The sequence below is a fragment of the Ruditapes philippinarum genome, unplaced genomic scaffold, assembly GCF_026571515.1.
Source record: "Ruditapes philippinarum isolate M1 unplaced genomic scaffold, ASM2657151v2 ctg5306_1_1_1_1, whole genome shotgun sequence".
NCBI lineage: Eukaryota > Metazoa > Mollusca > Bivalvia > Venerida > Veneridae > Ruditapes > Ruditapes philippinarum.
This window is the reverse complement of record NW_026854975.1, coordinates 40,330-61,017: the sequence shown is the minus strand read 5'-3', so window position 1 is coordinate 61,017 and position 20,688 is coordinate 40,330. Positions and strand designations below refer to the sequence as shown.

Below are 20,688 nucleotides of genomic sequence, written 5' to 3'. Positions count from 1 at the left end.
GCCAAGTTGAATATTTTTCAACTTCACAAGTCAGAGAGCAATGACTTAGCAACTTATATTTTTCACAATTACAAAATGCCATGACTTTGTCAAGCTATATAACTTGTGTTTACAATTTTTTGGCAATTTTTCTGTCCATAACTGAGTGAATGGGTTAACATTTTTTGAAATATATTGCTACTGACAAGAATCTGAGACGGGGGCATTTGTGTTAAACAAACACGTTCTTGTTTTTTTTTAAGAATGGACCAACTTAACTTAATCTGTAATAGGGAATGCAGTTTCCCATACATAGTTTGTACATTGTTTTATTCAAATTAGACATATTAAAGTGGCATTATGCTAATATTTTCATGGTCAAGTTGAGCTAAATTAACTTTATATTTGAAAAGATTGACTGTCAAAATGGTAAATGACCAACAGTTGATATTGGAAAATGTTTAGGAAAAAAATATAAATCTGTCTAAAAATTAAAAAGACTGCCCCACTCTTTCTATAAAGTAAGCGTTATAGGTAAATTCTTATGGATATTTACAGAAATTTTGTTTGAATCTGTGAGTTATTCATTGTTTACGCGAACTTAATTATTAAATTAAAAGAAATTATGGCAAAAGGAAAACATATTTTGACTTTCGCCCGTTCACTCACTATACACCCTTGGATGGGCATAATGTCACTTTAAGTAAGAATTTCATAGATTTCATTAAATTTCTGTGATAAAATTATTTTACTCAAAGATTAGCATAGGGAAAAACTAAAGTAACTATGTTTGTATTCATTTTTGAAATTTCTGAAGTTTTGCAGTCTAATAATTACATTTTCAATTAAAAAGAATAAAAAAATTTGAAAGGTTAAAGTGTTTGTAACATGAAGTCTTTCAGATACTAAAAACACATGATGATGATGTTTTTTACAATGTTAAAGTCAATGAAATTTTAGTCTTTTATGAAATCGATCACAATGTGGCATCATATCTCGGCCATAATCTGTCCTTGAATTCTATAGTTACTCTTGCATTAACTGAAGTGTCAAATTAATTTTGAGAGAAATATGATGTAGATACTCAAAGTGGAACAGGAACGTATAGGAATGGAAAAATTGGGGGTAATTGCTAAGATTGCAAAGTATATCACTAAATCGGACTTAACTTATTGGCCAAGAAATCACCTGATGAGTCGTCATGTTTGACCGCATTTAACAGTCATTTGGGGGTATTCAGCTATTTTCGTTGTCCATATGGCTTTAACATTTGCCAAGTTTGAATGTAAAGAACAAGTTGTTACTTAACATTAGATTAACAGAATTATATAGAAGATATTGTGTGAGTGTAAGTTAAATTTTTTTAACAAGAACAGCCATGCATATATTTTGATGTGATGTCATTTGCGTTATACAAACACAATGTAAAGACATGCTAAATGCTAGCATTACACTATACAGGTGTTATTGAGAAATTATTCTTTTGCGCTTTAAACAGGCTTTGTTTTGTGATAAATAGAATATTATATTTGTGTAAGTTCATTGCTAAATTTTTTGAACTTGTTAAATAAAAAATTATTTTGCTTGCCTCAGGCTCTCATATTATAATTTTATTCAACTTGTTCAATAAATTCAGTATTGAACCTATACACTCATTCAATATCCTCTATATATGTAATAATTTATTCAGTGTTATACAGAACCCAGTGGAAACAATATTAGTTATTTTAGAATGCAGTCATCCTATACATGTAGCTCATGAGAATTGTTTGTTGTAAAAATATGAAGTCTAATAGCCGTGAAAATGGAATAATTGAAATAAATATTTATAATCATATTTAGATGATATTTTACGCTTTTTTGTTTAAGTGAAGGAGTCGAAAGTGTGGTGTTTCTTTCACACTTTGTCACATCTGTGCAAAGGAAATCCTTAAGCCCACATGGTAACAAATTGCATACTTGCATCTAACATTTTGTCTCCTTGTTAAAAGGTTAAAACCCAGTACCTTCAGGCGTGAATGGTTTCGTGAATGGTTTCGTTGAAAAATATCTGTATATAGAATAGACATATCATTTCAGATGTAAAGGTGTTATCATGATTAGCACCATAACATGTTGGAATACGGTATTACGTGATACATATTATTACATATCCATGGCAACAGGTATAAAGATAATCTTAAAATAGTGAAAGTGTGATGATTTCAGACATAATTATACTGATGTAAGTATTCGTGACATTTCGATGTTCATTAAACGGCACAATTTAAAGGCCTCACTTAAAAAACATGGTGGAAAACGTGAATTAAATTACAGAAAGATTCTTGTTGTTTGTTAACTTTGTAAACTGACACCTATTAGTAGATGTATATAATTTAGGAGAATAGATTCCAGTAGATAATAAAATTCTTAATTGTGTTCATTTAATAGAAAGAGCATCGAAACACGAGGCTATCTGATTTGTATGAGGGGGTGGGGGGGGGGGGTAGCCGCGAGTATAAATCAGAATGTTGATTGTTTTGATGTTCTTTCTCTTTTGTATCATAGTCAAACATAAAAACACATTCCCTGATACCACAATATGACACCCCACAAAAAATTAACCAATGAACGAGCATCTGAATATGATATTTCCATTGCTATCCCTTTCTCTGTCCTCACAATATGTAAACCCGGACAAAATGAACCAATCAATGGGCATGCTTTGGAGTGCGGGTAACTAATACCTGCACTCCAGTTAACTCACTGTGCATGTATATATATATACGATTTAACTCTGTCACATTTTCAACAGAAAGGTCCCCAAACTATGATACAACATCTTGATATACCTAGTGAGGTCACAAAACGGTCTTGATCAGTATTTAAGGTACAAACCCTTGTTTTATTTATTGGTCAGCTTGGAAATTTTTAAAGTATAATTTCAGGTATGAATTAAGTAATAGAAAGAGCATCGTAACACAAGGCTGTCTCATTTGAACAAGGGGGTCTAGGCCCTGAGTATAAATCAGATTGCCAAGTGTTTTGATGTTCTTTCTCTTTTTAGCTCACCTGTCACAAAGTGACAGGGTGAGCTTTTGTGATCGCTTTTCGTCCGGCGTCCGTCCGTCCGTCCGTCCGTCGTCCGTCCGTCGTCCGTCGTCCGTCCGTAAACTTTTGCTTTAAATGACATCTCCTCATAAACCACTGAGCCAATTTCATCCAAACTTCACAGGAATGTTCCTTTGGTGGTCACCTTTAAAAATTGTTCAAAGAATTTAATTCCATGCAGAACTCTGGTTGCCATGGCAACCGAAAGAAAAATCTTTAAATATCTTCTTTTAAACAACCCTAAGAGCTAGAGCTTAGATATTTGGCATGAAACATCTTCTAATGAGTGTCTACCAAGTTTGTTCAAATAAAAGCCCTGGGGTCAAAATTGGCCCCGCCCCGGGGGGGTCATTGATTTTCCCTATATGCATATAGTAAAAACTTAAAAGATCTTCTTTTAAAGAACTGTAAGAGCTAGAGCTAAGATTTTTGGCATGGAACATCTTCTAGTGAGTGTCTACCAAGTTTGTTCAAATAAAAGCCCTGGGGTCAAAATTGGCCCCGCCCCGGGGGTCATTGATTTTCCCTATATGCATATAGTAAACACTTAAAAAATCTTCCTTTAAAGAACTGTAAGAGCTAGAGCTTAGATATTTGGCATGAAACATCTTCTAGTGAATGTCTACCAAGTTTGTTCAAATAAAAGCCCTGGGTCAAAATTGGCCCCGCCCCAGGGGGTCATTGATTTTCCCTATATGCATAAAGTAAAAACTTAAAAAATCTTCTTTTAAAGAACCCAAAGAGCTAGAGCTTAGATATTTGGCATGAAACATCTTCTAGTGAATGTCTACCAAGTTTGTTCAAATAAAAGCCCTGGGGTCAAAATTGGCCCCGCCCTGGGGGGTAATTGATTTTCCCTATATGCATATAGTTTAAACTTAAAAAATCTTCTTTTAAAGAACCGTAAGAGCTAGAGCTTAGATATTTGGCATAAAACATCTTCTAGTAAATGTCTACCAAGTTTGTTCAAATAAAAGCCCTGGGGTTAAAATTGGCCCCGCCCCAGGGGGTCATTGATTTTCCCTATATGCATATAGTAAAAACTTAAAAAATCTTCTTTTAAAGAACTGTAAGAGCTAAAGCTTATATATTTGGCATGAAACATCTTCTAGTGAATGTCTACCAAGTTTGTTCAAAAAAACCCCTGGGGTCCAAATTGGCCCCTCCCCAGGGGTCATTGATTTTCCTTATATGCATATAGTAAAAACTTATAAAATCTTCTTTTAAAGAACCCAAAGAGCTAGAGCTAAGATATTTAGCATGAGACATGTTCTAATGGGTGTCTACCAAGTATGTTCAAATAAAAGCCCTGGGGTCAAAACTGGCCCCGCCCCGGGGGTCATTGATTTTCCTTATATACATAGCAAAAACTTAAAAATCTTCTTTGAAAAAACCCAAATAACTAGAGTTTAGATATTAAGCATGAAACATCTTTAAGTAAATATCTACAAAGTTTGTTCAAATAAAAGCCCAGGGTCAAAACTGGCCCTGCCCGAGGGGTGTCATTGTTTTTTTACTCTATGTGTATAGTAAAAACTTAAAAAATCTTCTTTTAAAAAAACCCAATGAGCTAGAACTTAGATGTTTTGCATGAAACATCTTCTTATGGGTGTCTACCAAGTCTGTTCAAATAAAACAAATAAAAGCCCTTGGGTAAAAATTGGGCCGGGGGGGGGGGGGCTATATACAGGTGAGCGACCTCAGGGCCATCATGGCCCTCTTGTTTATCATAGGCAAAAATAAAAACACATTCCCTGTCATCACCATATGAAACCCCAGAAAAAAATAACTAAATAAATGAGCATCTGAATATGACTTTTCTATTGTTATCCCTTTCTCTGTCGTCACAATAAGTAAACCCAAGAAAGAATGAGCCAATCAATGAGCATGCTGTGGAGTGCAGGTAACTTAAGATACTTGCACTCCAGTTGATGCACTATGCATGTATGTGTGTACGATTTAACACTGACACATTTTCAACAGAAAAGTCCCCAAGCTATGATACAAGCTTAATTTGACTGTGGAATATTCACACCAAAGGACAAAAATGAATTAAACTTATGGTATATTAATTGCCAATCAACTTGATTGTATAGAAATTGCCAATCAAACTGATGGTATCATGCCAATCAAACTGATGGTATAAAAATTGCCAATCAAACTGATGGTATAAAAATTGCCAATCAAACTAATGGTACTGCCAATTTAACTGATCGTATATCCATAAATTAAACAATCTTTGAAAACTTAAAAAGTAGTTGAATATTTTTCCAGAGACGTTTTATTTTGTATTATACAATTCAGATCACTGGATAATGCTATTTTTGCATTTTATGCCCCTTCTTTGGGAGGCATAATGCTTTGCCTTTGTCCTGTTGTAATTTTGCAGACGACGGACAAGACATTGGAATGTCACAAGACATTTGTTTTAGTTTCATTGTGAAGAAAACTTTAATATATAAGAGTATAACTCATTCTGGTCTAATAAGTGCTGATATTATAAGAGGAAACATAGTCATGCCTTAGGTAGGGCTCAAACCCTGTATCTGTTTGAGGGGCAGACACCTTCAACACTAGGTCCCTTTTCGTAATAATTTATGAAATGACTTCAAGAGTTGGGTGGGGGTAGGAAACATTGCAAAATAGAGCAAGATTGGGAAAAAGACGCAATTTGCAATTAGAGAGAAAAAGCATGACTTACTTATGATCTTAATTGTAATGAAATGTGAAGCATGGTGTAAAGGAAATAGTCATCTATAGTGTTGAAAATGTGGGAAGATCTCATTTAAGTGTGACATGAACCCAGCATTTCTAGGCTGAAATCACCTAGTTCCTGTTTCCTTTCTTTGCGTATACACCTTTTCAATATATCATATGCGTACTTCGATTTTCAAAGTTCAAAAGGACAGGAGAATATTTCCTCTTTCTCTTTTGTGAGACACTTTTTTATTTCCTTTTACCAGTATATGATTTTTTAATGTATTGCCAGTGAATTATATTTCCTTAAAGGAAGTAAAAAGCTATGAGTTGACTATGGAAATAATTATATTAATTGTAATGGTTATTTATAAGGCAAAAAATTGTTATGCACCTGGTCATGTAATTGAACCTTTTTTTTGCTAATTGGCCATTTTAAAATGTATTAGTATAGCTTTAATGATAAAGTATTTTGTATGGAAGACAAAGTTACACTTCGTTTGTGTTTATATATGCTTCTAAACTTATGACTATGACAATTATTTTGCATTTAACCCTTCTTTCTTCTCATGGTCAGCATCTAACATGCTCAAAATCTCATTTAAAACTGATATGCTACGCTCATCCTTTTGTAAAATACTTTTAGCACAGAAATTTTTTGATATCTATGAAATTCTTACGGAATAAGTTCAACTTGAATGAAAGAATGATATGTATCAGACGCTGGGTTCCCTATTACAGGTCAAGTAAAATTGGTCTTTTCTGGGGAAAAAAAGCCAGTTTTTTTAATGACACTATAATTATATTCATATAGTGTGTAGAATTTTAAAGACAACATATTTACTTTGTGTGAAGTCAAAACATGTTTATTTAATATTTGCAAAGAGACTGTGTAGCAATTATAAATATTATCAAATATAGTACTATATCTTTATTATAAAACATTTGTCTGCCTTTTTTTTAAGAGAAAAATCTTAATTAATTTCTAAGATGTTAAATGATATTTTGTGGTATATGTTTACAGAGCTACAGTTATGTATGACAGACCAGCTCATATTTTCAAGGAGACAGCATTGAACGATCGCCATAAACTGTTCACTAGATTAGCCGAAGAATATGATGTGTTTAGACCAAAGTAAGTTACTTCAATTTATTATCTAAATTCTTAGCCTACTGGTGGAAAACTGAAAGGACCAATGCAGGCCAAAATCAGCTAGCACATCTATGCCATCTTATTATGGTCGGACTAGTGTAGTAATATCAGCTGATAGCTATTTTATAAATACATAATATTGGGCATGCTCAGTAACATGTCTAGCCAGTGTTACGAAGTTTGGGATTTTAGGAGCTTGTAGAGTATAAAGGTCACTTAGATGTTTGTGTTATATCACTATTTTGTGAAGTCTACTTGCCAACAACAAAACAGAATTTTGAATGATGAATGGTTTAGCCAGGATTGAATGATGGACAAGGCCATTCAAAATATTTGGTGTGGTAAGGTTTAACTTTAATGACAAAAAGGAAAGAAAGATTCATTGATAACGCACATAAGAAAAGAAGAGAACAAGATTGTGTTAACAAAAGTTATAATTCTTAATATAGCGTCAAAAATTTAAGTTATAAAAGTAGAAGTTTTTTTGTTAGAACCTACATGATTTTGGGCGTCCATTGACGAAGTGGTTAAGGTGGTTGACTTCAAACCACTGTACCCTGACTGCTGTGGGTTTGAATCCTGTTAGGGAAGCTATCCAGCTAGCTAATGGAACATCAGTCGTTCTACTCAGCTGCTGAAATAATGTTGCCTGAAATAATGTATAGAAAGGCACCTGAATTCTTCCTCCACCATTAAAGTTGGAAAGTCGCCATATGTCAGTGATACTGTTGTTCCATGTTACACTGAACAAAACAAACAAACATACATGATTTTACAGATTGGAAAAAGAAATTTTTACTAAGATTGCAGAGAAAAATTGTTTTGTCTTAATGACCAAGAGCATTACTGCATGAAATAAAGGTTAAAGGGAGATAATACCTTCTAAGCAAGTGACATATTTTGTTGTAGTAAAGTCCCTTTGAATACAGTACAAGTGAGATGTAATTATGAGATTTAAGAAAATCATTAAATTTTAATGATATTTGTTGTTTCTCTTTAATTTTGTTATTTATCCTGTCATTATTACTGTTTTTTAAGGGAAAAAAATTTCTGTGAGGTTTTAGGTTGCCTTGACATGGTTAAGGTCATTTGTTGACATTCCAGCTTTACATATGAATGAAAACTTTCTGAGCCTTCCTTGCTTTATTGCAAGCACTAAACTTATGTAGATATGCTAACTATTCATAAAGATAAAATTCGCTCCTCTCAGGTTAAAAAGCATAAAAACATAAACTTGAAATACTTACATAGATAAAGACTTATTAAAGCACTTAAATTTAATAAGTTTCATTAATAATGAAATAGACTCAGAATTAAATTGAATATCAAATTTTTGTGTGATTCTTAGCCGATTTTAGTGAAAAGCATTGCCACAATTTTCATTTTGGGTAATTTTGATTCTGGAAAAACAAGGTTAGGGACCAGCTGATCTGAAAATTTCACACAAGTTACTGGTTAAGACCTACATCAAATAGTACAAAATTCTAAGAAAATTATTTCAAGTTCTGTCATGTCAAAAAAAAACTCAGTGGAGTCCCTTTAATAATAATAATATAGAGTTATAAATCATACTGTTTAAACATGTATTTCAGGAGTGGCACAGTGAGTTCAGATGAGACAGCTTTCACAGTAACCAATGGCAACGGAGATGCATATTATTTACAGAGTCGTCCAGCAATGGTCATCAGTAGCACAAGTTGGACAGGTCAGTTTAATTTTTTGTGACCTAGAAAGAAAATAGCAAAAGGAAATATTTGAAAATCCAGTAAATATGATGAAAAAAATACCAATGTCATGTTAAATTATTTTTTGTGGGGTTTTAAATCAGATATTATTTTTTGTGATACAAGTGCAGAGTTCCCATTTATGAAAAAAGTATGACTCTTTATAGGTGCATGTGTGTACTTAATATGGTGAATAATTTCTTTTAGAAAAAGATTGTTACATATGACTTGTAACAAAGTTTATATTTATATTTTTGATCTACATGTTATTAAACTGTGAATAATATTTTTGTATTTATTTCAGAGGATGAAGATTTTGGGGTTTTATTAGCTGCACTGGAAGGTAAAATGAATTTTTTGACTTAGAATTTACGTTAAAGTTTTTGTAATACCTCAAATATTTTCATAGTTCATTGACATAAGGCTTTGAAACATGTTGAAATTTTATACTCTTCTTTGAGAGCATAATAGGACTCTCTCCAATGCCTATAACTGTAATATGGATTTAAAGAAAAATTTTGCCTTTTTCTTTACAGAAAATTTTACCTTTTAATCAAGGCTTTTTTTACTATCAAGCACTAAGAAAAGTCAAGCGTTGCTGTCCTACCGACAGCTATTGTTTTTAAATAAACTGTTACCATGAATTATAGTAATACATGTATAGATCAGCTATAATAGATATTTCTATGTGACGTCAGCTTATAAAAGTCAGATATTTTTGATTTTCAGCATATGAGAAGCAAGTATCAACAAAATCTGCAGATTTACCAAATATAGTCTGCATTATTACAGGTATACTGTAAATTTGTTATTTTATAGTGACTTGACTGAAGGTTTTTTGATATGACAGGGTTGGAAAAAGTTTTTAGAGGTTTCTGTACCATTTGATGTAGATCTTGGCTAATCTCTTGTGTTCAAAAGTTAAGATTATTTACTCACACAGTTTTTTCAGAATGATTATTTTTATTTCAAAAAATGATTTAGATGACCACCACCAGCTGCTTTGAATTTGGCACAGTTTATTAGTTACTGAAGGGAAGCTAGCTGTTTAGAGCTTGCTCAGACTACACAGATTTTCAGGCTGACAAGGCTCTATACAGGGGATCTGTGTTAAACAATTACCTGATGAATTAGTGTAATAGATTAACCCTGCTTTGAAATTAAAACAGTCCATTCAATGTTTTAAGTGATTTTATGACAAAAACAAATATTGAACCATCAATACTGTAGAACCTGGTCAGACTACAAGAAAATGCCAGTCTGACTAGTGGCTCTATACTGGTGGCAAAGGTTAAGGTTAAAGCCTATTTGTTGTTGCAGCTAGAGTTTTAAGTGTTTGTATATTATTTATTCAATGTCTCCAGACTTTATAAAAAATTACCAAAATAGATGTGATAATGTTGTTTTGTGCTTATTGTATGGTAATGAAATCTCAAATGAGACAATGTTTTTTTGTATACAAAAAGTAACATTTTACGGTCAGATTCCAAGTAAGAATTATACAAATTGTTAATTCACAGGTAAAGGGCCTTTAAAGGAATTTTACAGAGAAAAGATAGAATCACAACACTGGAATCATGTATCATTTTGTTTACCTTGGCTTACACCAGAGGATTATCCCCTCTTATTAGGTAAGTTGATTAATCTTTCATTTCTTTTTAGCTTGTTTGTTCTGAAGAAAAAGTCGAGCTATTGTGATTGATTGGGCATCGTCGTTGTCGTCATGCAAAAACTTTTATTATGTAGCCAATTACTCGAATACTTGTTTATATGACAAGAAGCAGTTGTAAGAGCTATATTTTTGGAGTTATGCCCCTTTTCTATTTAGAATTTTATGTCATTAGAGGTTATTTTAACAGATGAGCGTTTACACCACAATTAACACAGTGGTACTCTTGTGTTAGGTTTTAAGTCACACAGTCACTGTAAAGGTCAAATAGCACATTTCCATTCTTACTGTTGTATTGTACCATCTTGCATTATCTCTGGCACAGTCAGGCACCTTATGAATGGGAGTTATCTATCAAAGTTAGCTTATTTAATGATACAGAATAATTTTCTTTAAGGATACATTAAAAACTGTAGCTAGAATAAAGAAAAAGTATATAAAACTGTGTTTGATAATTTTGATTTGTTTCCCATTTGAAAAAGTGATTGCAAAACAAGTGTCTACAAGTGTTTGAAAAGAGTTACTGAATGAGTGTTAGTCTATAATTATGCAGCTGTTTGATATTTCATTCTGGTTCTAATGAATTCGTTATTTTGGTATTTTAGCTTTTGAAAAGTCAGTGACTTACTGACTTACTGATTGTTGGCTACTTGTGCAGCTCTTTGATTTAACCTTTTTTTTATTATCTTATTTTGTTTTTCATGTACTTGACTGTATAAAAAAAGATTCATTTCTTTATTTTAGGGAGTGCAGATCTTGGTATATGTCTACATAAGTCATCCAGTGGCCTTGACCTTCCTATGAAAGTTGTTGATATGTTTGGTTGTTGTCTGCCTGTTTGTGCTATACATTTTAACTGGTGAGTTGTCTCCCCTATTCTCCTGTTTCTGGAGAAGCTATTTTATTAGTTTGTTGGGCATTGAAATATACCAGAGCAAATAATGTTTTTTTAAAGGCACATTTAAGCATTATTTCATTATTCACATTATGAATTCATAAGAAATTAAACAAATTCTTGTGAAGAAAAGACAAACCTGTGTTTGTTAATCTTTAAATGAGGGTTAGGTGCTGATTATAATAATATTTAATCACTGTTAGTTTTCTAATGGCTAAAAAGCCAAAGATGATGCCACATAATTTTACCTCTTTGAATGTATAAAGAGAATGAATATTAGGGAGGTTTAGGGAATATCTTTGGCTGAGTAGCTAAGGTAGTTGACTTCAAACCACATGCCCCTTACAAAGTTCGAATCCCACCAGGTACTTTGGATTCTTTCATGTGAGGAAGTTACGAAATGTTGATGATTCTACTCAGGTACCCATTCGTGCCTAAAAAATGCTTTGAGATGCTCCTGAGGTCTTCCTCCACTAGTAAAGCTGGAGAGTCGCCATATGACCTATACCGTGTAACTCAACCATAAAAAAATGAGTCTTAATATGTGCTTCTTCATCTGTAAGGCCTTCTTTTTTGTTGGAACAGAAAGGCCACTTAGATAGGTACAGAAATTAATTTAAAAAATCGAAACAATTTATTGTTTTAGGGTAAACAAATATTTTGACACCCGCTATGTTTCGAACAAAAAGATTTAATAGTAATTGAATTCTATCTCTTTATTTGATTAATTTTTATTTCAGTATAAATGAGTTAGTGAAACATGAAGAGAATGGTCTAATATTCAAGGACAGTAAAGAATTATTTAATAATATACAAGTAAGTGAAGAATTGGATGTAGACATTGTTAATAAGTTCTTGATTTTGTCAGTATTTGCTATATTGTTAATATTTATAACGATTACATGTAAGAAGTGGCTGGTACAGTTCTTGTGATACAGTGGCAACTTAATTTATATGATTTATATTTCACTTCCTAGCAATTTGAAGGAATTAATCAGTCTCAAGTAAATTCACAATATGTTTATTTTATAGCAATGAGTTAGTAGTTGTAGTATTTTCTTATTCACATAATTCTTTTATCTCTTAGACATTACTCAAAGGATTTCCAAACAACAGCAAAAAACTTGACCAATTTAGGAAAAATTTGACTGGTTTTCAATCTTCAAGATGGCATGAGTGCTGGACTAAAACTGTTTTACCAATTTTTGAGGACCATTCTGGAAATGCAGCAGACGACAAGAAATCTCAGTGATATTTTTTGTGACAAAAAATTAGTGTTGATCTGTGTTTTCTGGAGTATTTATTTTTTTCTGCATTATTTAAGCTGTACACAAGCCTTGATTAGTATATGAATGTGAAAAAAAAAAATTAAGGTAGTCTCACTGCAATGCTTTCCCGCCAAAAATGTTCTAACATCGGCCAATATCGTAATAAATAAGTCATTTCCGGAACATTATTTTTGTCAATCTTCGATATTCAATAATTTTAACCACTTATAACCAGAATTTAGTACATAGCAATAAAGGATAAGTGATTGTGAATAATTTAATGCCCATGATTTTGAAAAAATAACGTCCCGGAAATAACCAATTTGCTACAATACTGGCCAATTTTAGAATTTTATGGTGGGAAAGCATCACATTTTAGATTACCTTAAACTTAGCAAAGTTTATTACTTTAAGAACAGTTTTAATCATACATAATATAAGTTTCAAAATTTGCATTATTTATGCATATACTGTATAAGTGAATATTTCCTTGTGTCGAAAAGTTATCAAATTTAAAATTTCCGGACATTTTGGGTGAGGAAATATAAACGAATCATGCAAGGGTAGAATGTAATGACAAGTTGGTTGATATTTATGCTAGAGAAAATTTTAGCAATTTTCGTAAGTTTGCGAAATTCGCCAATATTTCCCAATCGTTAACATAACTGTGACTTATACAGTTTATATACTTTATGGTACTAGGGGTTCGAGAGATGTAGCACTTTTACATTAAATCTCATGAACAGATTCCATTAAAGTCTTCATATTTTCATATAATATTGTTGTTTTCATTGCCTTTAAGGGATCCTCATTTCTTCAGACTTTTTTAAACATATGTATCATCATATTTCTAAGCTGTTACTTACTAGACCCAGGTGCCCTTCGTGCCTGAAAAAATGCACGGAAGGGCACCTGAGGTCTTCCTCCACCAGTAAAGCTGGAATGTCGCGATATGACCTATACAGTGTTGATGTGACGTAAAACTCAATCAAACAAACAAACTTACTAGTTAATAGATATTTCTTTAAGTTTGACACAAAATAAATACAGGTACTAATATTATAGCCAGAGCTTAAGCTTAGCTTAAGTCATTTTATTTGTTCTCAAGACCTAGGATATTTTTGTACATTTTCATGAAATCATTGCATGAATCTGGAAGGATCCTGTTTCAAGCGGCTGCAAAGTCTTTCATTAGGCTAAAACTTCATTATATCTAGGACAAGCATTGCTACATGACAGCAGTCCTTCTTTCACAATTGCTAGGAACTTTTTGCAATATTTTAATGAAATTTCATGCAACTGCAGAATCTGATATTCCATTATTCAAAGCTTAGTGCGTTTCCTTAACATACCTTCAAAGACAGTATATTAAAAGTAAAGTCACTTCATACTTCTTTTGTAAAATTTGATAGACTAAGTTCTTTTATGTTGTGGAAAAAACAACAAGAAAAAGCTATGTTTCTCAGAAGAAATAAAACACAAACAAATTTGAATAATGGATTCAAAAGTCACCCATTTATCTTAATATTGTTAGATGAACCCTCTAGTCAAGATTTTTATATTAATTATGTTTTTCTATCAAGCCTAATGTTTCTTTTTGTTTTAAGTACTCTTAAGAATATTTTTAATATTAATGCTTCATACAAATGCCATTTATCATCGAGAAATGTGGCTTGGGGAAGGTTTAATAAGGCAAAGGAGTTATGTCCTTTTTGAATTCTCAATACTGTGGCTTTAATTTGTTAAAACTTTATGTTGTAAACCCAAAACATTAAGTCAGTCAGCTTTCTTTCAAATTTTGAAGACAATATAATCACCAGGATAAGTTACAAAACTCACATATGAGTGCCTTTTATTTGGTAAAACCACTTAAAATGTATGCTACAAAACATTTTTATTTAGTTATACACACATTTTTTATTTTTAAGTTTTCATAAAATTTAACACAAATCTAGAGATGTGATGCTTTATACCTCTTTTACCATGTACATTGTATCTTTAAACTTTGACCAGGAGCAAGGCTTCTTAGGAACAGCCAGCCTAAGTGCATTAAGAGATATGGCCTTACAGTAACACTAACATATCACTATTATGTTATCAAGTATCTAGTTTTAAGATGTTGAATGATGCTTTTCAATGTATTTTTATACAATATTGCATGAGTGTGGGTTCATTACCAAATTTATTGAATGAATGTGAATCAAATTATATTATGCAAGCCTCTGGTAAACATATTATTTCATTAATGATAATAATGATAATTAAGTTCTTTAACAGAGGTAGCTTATTAAGACAATACATCAAAGTATCAAAGAAACACATATAATTCAAAATCTTACTTTCAACAAGGCCTTCAATAAACATAAAAATAGACATACATGTATATCGGTATTAAAGATTATATCATTCAGTACATCTTATCCAACAAAAAAGACTCGAGAAATGTTCAATAAATTTTGTAATGAACCTACATGATTATAATATTTTATTCATCACATACTCTAAATAAAGACTGTTTAACATAAAAAATAATCACTTTTCATTAACACACTTATAGAGTAACACTAAAGTTTAGCTTGTCTTTTCAATAGGTTTATTTAACGCAAATGATGTTGCATAAGAATATAAATTATGCACGGGTGCAAAAAAATATTACCCGAGTCGCAAAAGTGGCAAGGGTATTGTGATAAATGATTATCTTAGATGATCTTGACTAATTTTTATTGTAAAATAGAATTTAATAGCATACAAATTAAATACTTCTGAGTACAAACTGATATACAATGTAATATCATTCACAAGACAGCTGAAGGTGTGTTACGAAATTTTGGGGGAAAAAGCCCAAAACATAACTGCTCCAGTGGCAGAGAAACTGGTGTTACGAAATTTCTCACAGTAGAACTTGACTGCTACATTAGCAGAGAAAGTACTGTGATATACTAGGGCAGTATGTGGCTTAGTGGTTTAGGTGTCTTCCTCTCAACCCAGGAATAATGGGTTCAAGCTACAGTTTTGTATTCTATGGCCACCAAAATGTTTTTTTTCTCATAGTACTGGATAGTCCTGGAAGTAGAAGCTTGGTGGTGGTGTTTTATTCCTCCGAATCACCACAGTAAGCCACGTTGAATTTACCAGAGCACAGTTCAGCCATTGCATTGTTATTGGCAGGCTGTCAAGCAGTTTATCAGTACTAGTTGCCTTCACTTTTGTGAGGAACTGATCACTTCTGTACATGCCAGAGCAAATGTACAGTTGCGGACGATCGTAAAAAAAAAGGATTTCATGATCAATTATAATGAAGGTGGCCTGTACCATCCGTGAATCAAACTCGGCTCGCCTGATTTACAGTTGAGGTAACCAGGTGATGCCAAGCAGAATCTGTCTCTTGAGAGCAATTCAAATATACACAGTCAAACTGAAAATAAGTACATTGTCTGTATTGTAAACAGTAAATCGAGGGGTCAACGCGAAACTAGTCTATCTGACATTTTTTCATAAAAGGTCTTTTTTACAGATTCTGAAAAGTCTTTATAGTCCTCACATTATGTGTTAAAATCTTCCTTTTCCTGTGCATAGTTAAGGACACAAAACATATTTGCCATACTATTGTATCTCAAAAGGCTATATTTGCTCAATGCGAAACTAGTATATCTGCAAAAAATTTACACATAGGCTAGTTTCGCATTAATATTAACATCTCTTTTTAAGTCAAGTAGCCTATGTGAAGAAATTTATATCAATTTTTCTATACAATTGCATTATTTCAATAGGTACATTAATTCAGATCATTAAAATAGTAAAACAACCTTAAAAAATTATTCCAAATCACACACTGTAGTTGGTAATGGCTTGCATTGAAATTTTGTTTAAACTAATATTGAATAATTTTTAAAATTTGTTCAATTCAGGCATTATATTTCTTTAATTATGATTTATTTTAAGTAAGCAAACTGCAAACTAGTGTTAAGAATTTATGGAAACAACAAATTTGAGTTATTTTCAGTGTTTGTCCGTCAGCCAACATACCAAATTTCCGGAATAATTTAAGAAAAACTTGATCTGTTCATAAAAATGTTTAGTGGAGAAATATTTATTTCCTACTAATAATTTCTATGAATTATTGAGCTTACTCCTTAATTATAGCATAATTTGCTGTCCTACATTTTCGACAGCAGTAAATGGTTTCAGCAGTTATTTGCATATTGCACAATAATACTACGGGGGCTACAACGTTTTTATCAATCAAATACGTTCATATTTTAACTTGGGTAACTTAATTCGAAATTGAAAAGGCTAAATATGGAAGTTTTTAAGATATCCCAACAAAGTATGGGAGTTTCATAGGATCAAATTTATGTACTATTTTTTGGGCTGTTATTCGGTTGAGGACAATTGCGCGTTTGTAACCGACAAAATCCCATGTGTAGATGACATAGCTCTAAACGCGCCTAAGGGCACGTCCGTCGCAAAAATGAACATTAAACTTAATATCTGAGATCATGTCACACAGAAATTTCACTTAGCCTGAGAATAGAATCAACACCCCTCCATAATAAATCCAATGCTTGACTGAAATTGCCTTTTGATTTGTATTCAAGATATTTTTCATCTGATTAACCTTGAAATAACTAGAAATGTGTGCAATTTTAGCCATATTCCACTTTTTTCTCAATGTAAGGAAGTCTGACATGACAGCGTCAGCATAACAAGCAAGGGCAAATCAAAATGACTCCATCCTCTTGAACTCGGTACACAGTCCAACAACTTACTGGACAGAATGTTAAAGATATTGATTGAGTGACATACGAATATTACCTAACTCATGAATGAAATTTTTGGTCACAAAAATAAATGACAAACCATATAAAACTTGCATGGTATAAGTTAAAAATTTTAACACATAGTCATGAAAAACACAGTTAACTAACCTAATTACGTATTGCTTCCATAAATTCTTGCCACTAGTTTGCCTTTGAAATCTTTTTGGTTAAAGTATTTCATCTTTGGGAACATGAGTTCCATTAATATTAACATGCTTATCATATCAGTTTGAATAATACGTGTATACCATTATCCAAGAAACTTTCTTGTTAAACGTTTGATACATACATCTTAGTCTAAGCTTCTTCACCCATATGCAAGAAGGGCCGGACATAGTTATGGAAATGAGCTTCTGTCAGGTCAATGATGTGATTTTGTTTCTGATATTGCTAGGAGAGGGAGGTATTCACTTAAGTGACAAGATCCATAAAATCATGATATTTCAGCAGTTTCTATTTCTAAATCAATTTTAACATCATTATAGCAAATCAATGTTAACATACACATGTACATGTTTTTGTTTCTGTTTTGAAGGTCTATCATGTTCTTTTCTCTAGTCCAAAGCAGATAGAATACATTATTTGGGTTACATCTCCCCAAGATTAGAGATGTAAGATTCATCGATGATTTGTTATATTGTGATATAGATGTCCTAGATGTATGCATTAAAACAAAATTTTAAATGGCACAGTGGGTTGACTGCTTTTCATTCTTAGCTCTTCTGTTTCGAATAAAAAATGTTGAGCTGTAATAATGGCTGAGTCGGTCTTGTTTTTGTTGGGAATGTGAAAAATCTTGACTGCAGTCCCAAAAGCAGAGTCGGTCTTGTTTTTGTTGGGAATATGAAAAATATTGACTGCAGTCCCAAATGCAAACAATTTAAAAATTTGAAACTTTGAATATTTGCTTATATTCCATTGTGACACAAGGGACATTAATCTAAAAGCTATATATTTGGTGTCAGATGTCCCTTTTTAACATACAATTTTTATCAAAATTGTTCATTAAATTTAATGATTTAAAGACCATCTAAGATTTCAATGTTAAACTTGGAACGCTTTCATATATCAAAAGAAAGATGTTAGACAAGAGCATTATCCTGCAAGCAAAATTTTTAGGAGTTATGCCCCTTTCCAACTTCGAAACTCTATTAGTTATGTTCCCTCATTGGATAGAAATTCTACATAGCAAAATAGAATTTCTTTCTTCATCAAAAGTTAGCTGAATGACATGGTATGGTGCACAGATTCATCAAAGACTGGTTAACAGGCTTCTGTGAACTGCATCATTTTAAGATTGCAGCCATTGCTGTCTGGGAGAGGAGTGGGGGAAGAAGGGGATGGCCCTTTACTAAATTACCTTTTTATTTAAAAAAATATTTGAAGATGCCTTGTCTGCTTGTAAGTAAGAAGGAAAATTGTCATATTGTAGGATTAAGGATAACATTTGTCATATCCTATTAAGAATTTATAAACAGTAGTTTGTGAAACCAAGTCATGTAATTAATACTGATTTCTATGATACAAATATTATATATATCTATATAATATAAGTAATGTTTCTATTGTTTGCACTGTATGAGTTTAATTAACATTAATCAAATTATAAAATAATTCTTTTCAAGCCTGAACTGAATTTTTTTTCTACCTACTGTATCTCTAAATGAAAGCACAAAAATGCATGTTAATTAAATCAATTTGCTAAAAAATTGATATAACATGAACATTTTCAAAGCTCTGAATGTTTTAATTGATACAACTTTATAGAAATAGAAAAAAAAGAGAAATAAACATTTAATTGCCATACATTCATATCCTAAATATCACTTAGACTAGTTTCGCACAAAATTTCTTGTCAGTTTTTTCCAGAAATTTCAGAGCGAAACTAGTCTAAGTGAATTTTTCATAAGATCATTAAAAAACTATTTTTCTATCATATATTGTTATTATAACATACCCTGACGCACTAGTGTGCTTTTTTAATAAAATCACATAGAATAGTTTCGCATTCAGTCTTTAAGCCATTTATGACAATATTCTGGCGCGAAACTATTCTATGTGACATTTCTTACTAAAACATCATTTTTAATGAACAGATTATCAAAACTGAAAAAAGTATGGTTGAAGTTCTCTTAAATACATACTATATCCATATTATATTGAAAAATTCTGAAAATGTAACAAATGAGACAGTTTTTTCCTTCTCCTGAACATTTTTAAAAAATGCACATAGACTAGTTTCGCGTTGAGCCCTCGAAATATGAAATAGGCATTTATAGTATATAATTATGTAAAATTTTAGATTCCTTTCATATGCTCAATTTTTGAAATTTGAACAGATACTCAGGTAATCAGGAGACTTTTTATTTAGTTATAACCTCTTTAAGTAGGACAGATTTGATTTATCATTTTCAAAAATGAATGCCATCAGATTGAAGTCACCTTTATGGAAGATCAACAAATTTTTGTAAACATATCATCTGAGCACAGAGAAAGCCTTATTCTTGTCTGTACAGATTTCTGGACGGTTTCCAATTATCAAGATTTTAATCCAGACAAAATATTTTATTCTTTGATGTTGCTTTGCCTGCATGACAAGGTTAACTATATACTGAATTTATTGATTCAGAGATTTTATATAACTCAGAGGGATAAGCATGTGTAAATATAGAAATTTTTATCTGTTAAAGGAATGTAATCTCTTGCACATGTTCAGAGATTATCCATTGTCAATTTTGGTGCAAAATTTTGGCATCAAGTCAATCTTGATTAACATGGTCAACTTTCAGGAATTGTTTATCGATTGATAGGACAAAATTTCATTAATTTTTCTTTGAACGATACTTATAATAAATGTACATAACAGATTATAAATATCATAGGTCTTATGAATTCTCAGCAGGCTAATTTTTAGAATTCATTTCATTTTAACAAAATTATGTCCCTTTTATAATTAGAAAATTTCCCAAAATTTCAATTTACTTTGATATCTCTTAAGCTAGTATCAATATTTTGGAATCTGCATGAATGTATATTGAGAGTCACAAGCAAGCTCTATGGCTCAATATTGCCTTTTTAATTTATGCCCCTTTAATTTTTTGAAAATATCTTAAAATATATGATGTATCTTGAAGATTTATCCTACAAGAGATAAATAACATTTTTTTTTCTACTCAAAAGTTACTCCCTTTTCCACCTTGGCCAACCCCCTTTGTCAGCAATCAGATCAATTTTGTTTAAATTATCCATCACCAAAATATGCTTTGTTAAAAAAATCTTTCATATAAGTGTGCTTCAGTTATGAAAATATGTGAGTTTGTGGAAGCTATGAGAATTATACATCCATAATCTATGGTGTATAAAATGAAGAAATAAGATGGTGAGTTTTTTTAT

The 20,688-nt window shown here is 31.8% G+C and overlaps 1 protein-coding gene across 1 annotated transcript; it reads left to right on the top strand.

Moving 5' to 3' along the window:
• The first annotated feature begins 6,789 nt into the window (after positions 1–6,789).
• LOC132741672 (chitobiosyldiphosphodolichol beta-mannosyltransferase-like) lies at positions 6,790–14,079 on the top strand. The gene is made up of 8 exons (XM_060729892.1): positions 6,790–6,901; positions 8,512–8,624; positions 8,948–8,986; positions 9,373–9,435; positions 10,164–10,274; positions 11,057–11,171; positions 11,948–12,023; positions 12,295–14,079. The coding sequence occupies exons 1-8, from the start codon at positions 6,801–6,803 to the stop codon at positions 12,457–12,459; spliced, it is 783 nt and encodes a 260-aa protein (XP_060585875.1). The 5' UTR covers positions 6,790–6,800; the 3' UTR covers positions 12,460–14,079.
• Positions 14,080–20,688: the final 6,609 nt, after the last annotated feature.

Excerpts from the sequence above, each read along its gene's own strand:
- LOC132741672 (XM_060729892.1), top strand. The coding sequence starts at position 6,801 with ATGTATGACAGACCAGCTCATATTTTCAAGGAGACAGCATTGAACGAT. Across the intron at positions 9,436-10,163 it reads TATAGTCTGCATTATTACAG|GTAAAGGGCCTTTAAAGGAA; the intron begins GTATACTGTAAA and ends GTTAATTCACAG. Across the intron at positions 10,275-11,056 it reads GGATTATCCCCTCTTATTAG|GGAGTGCAGATCTTGGTATA; the intron begins GTAAGTTGATTA and ends TCTTTATTTTAG.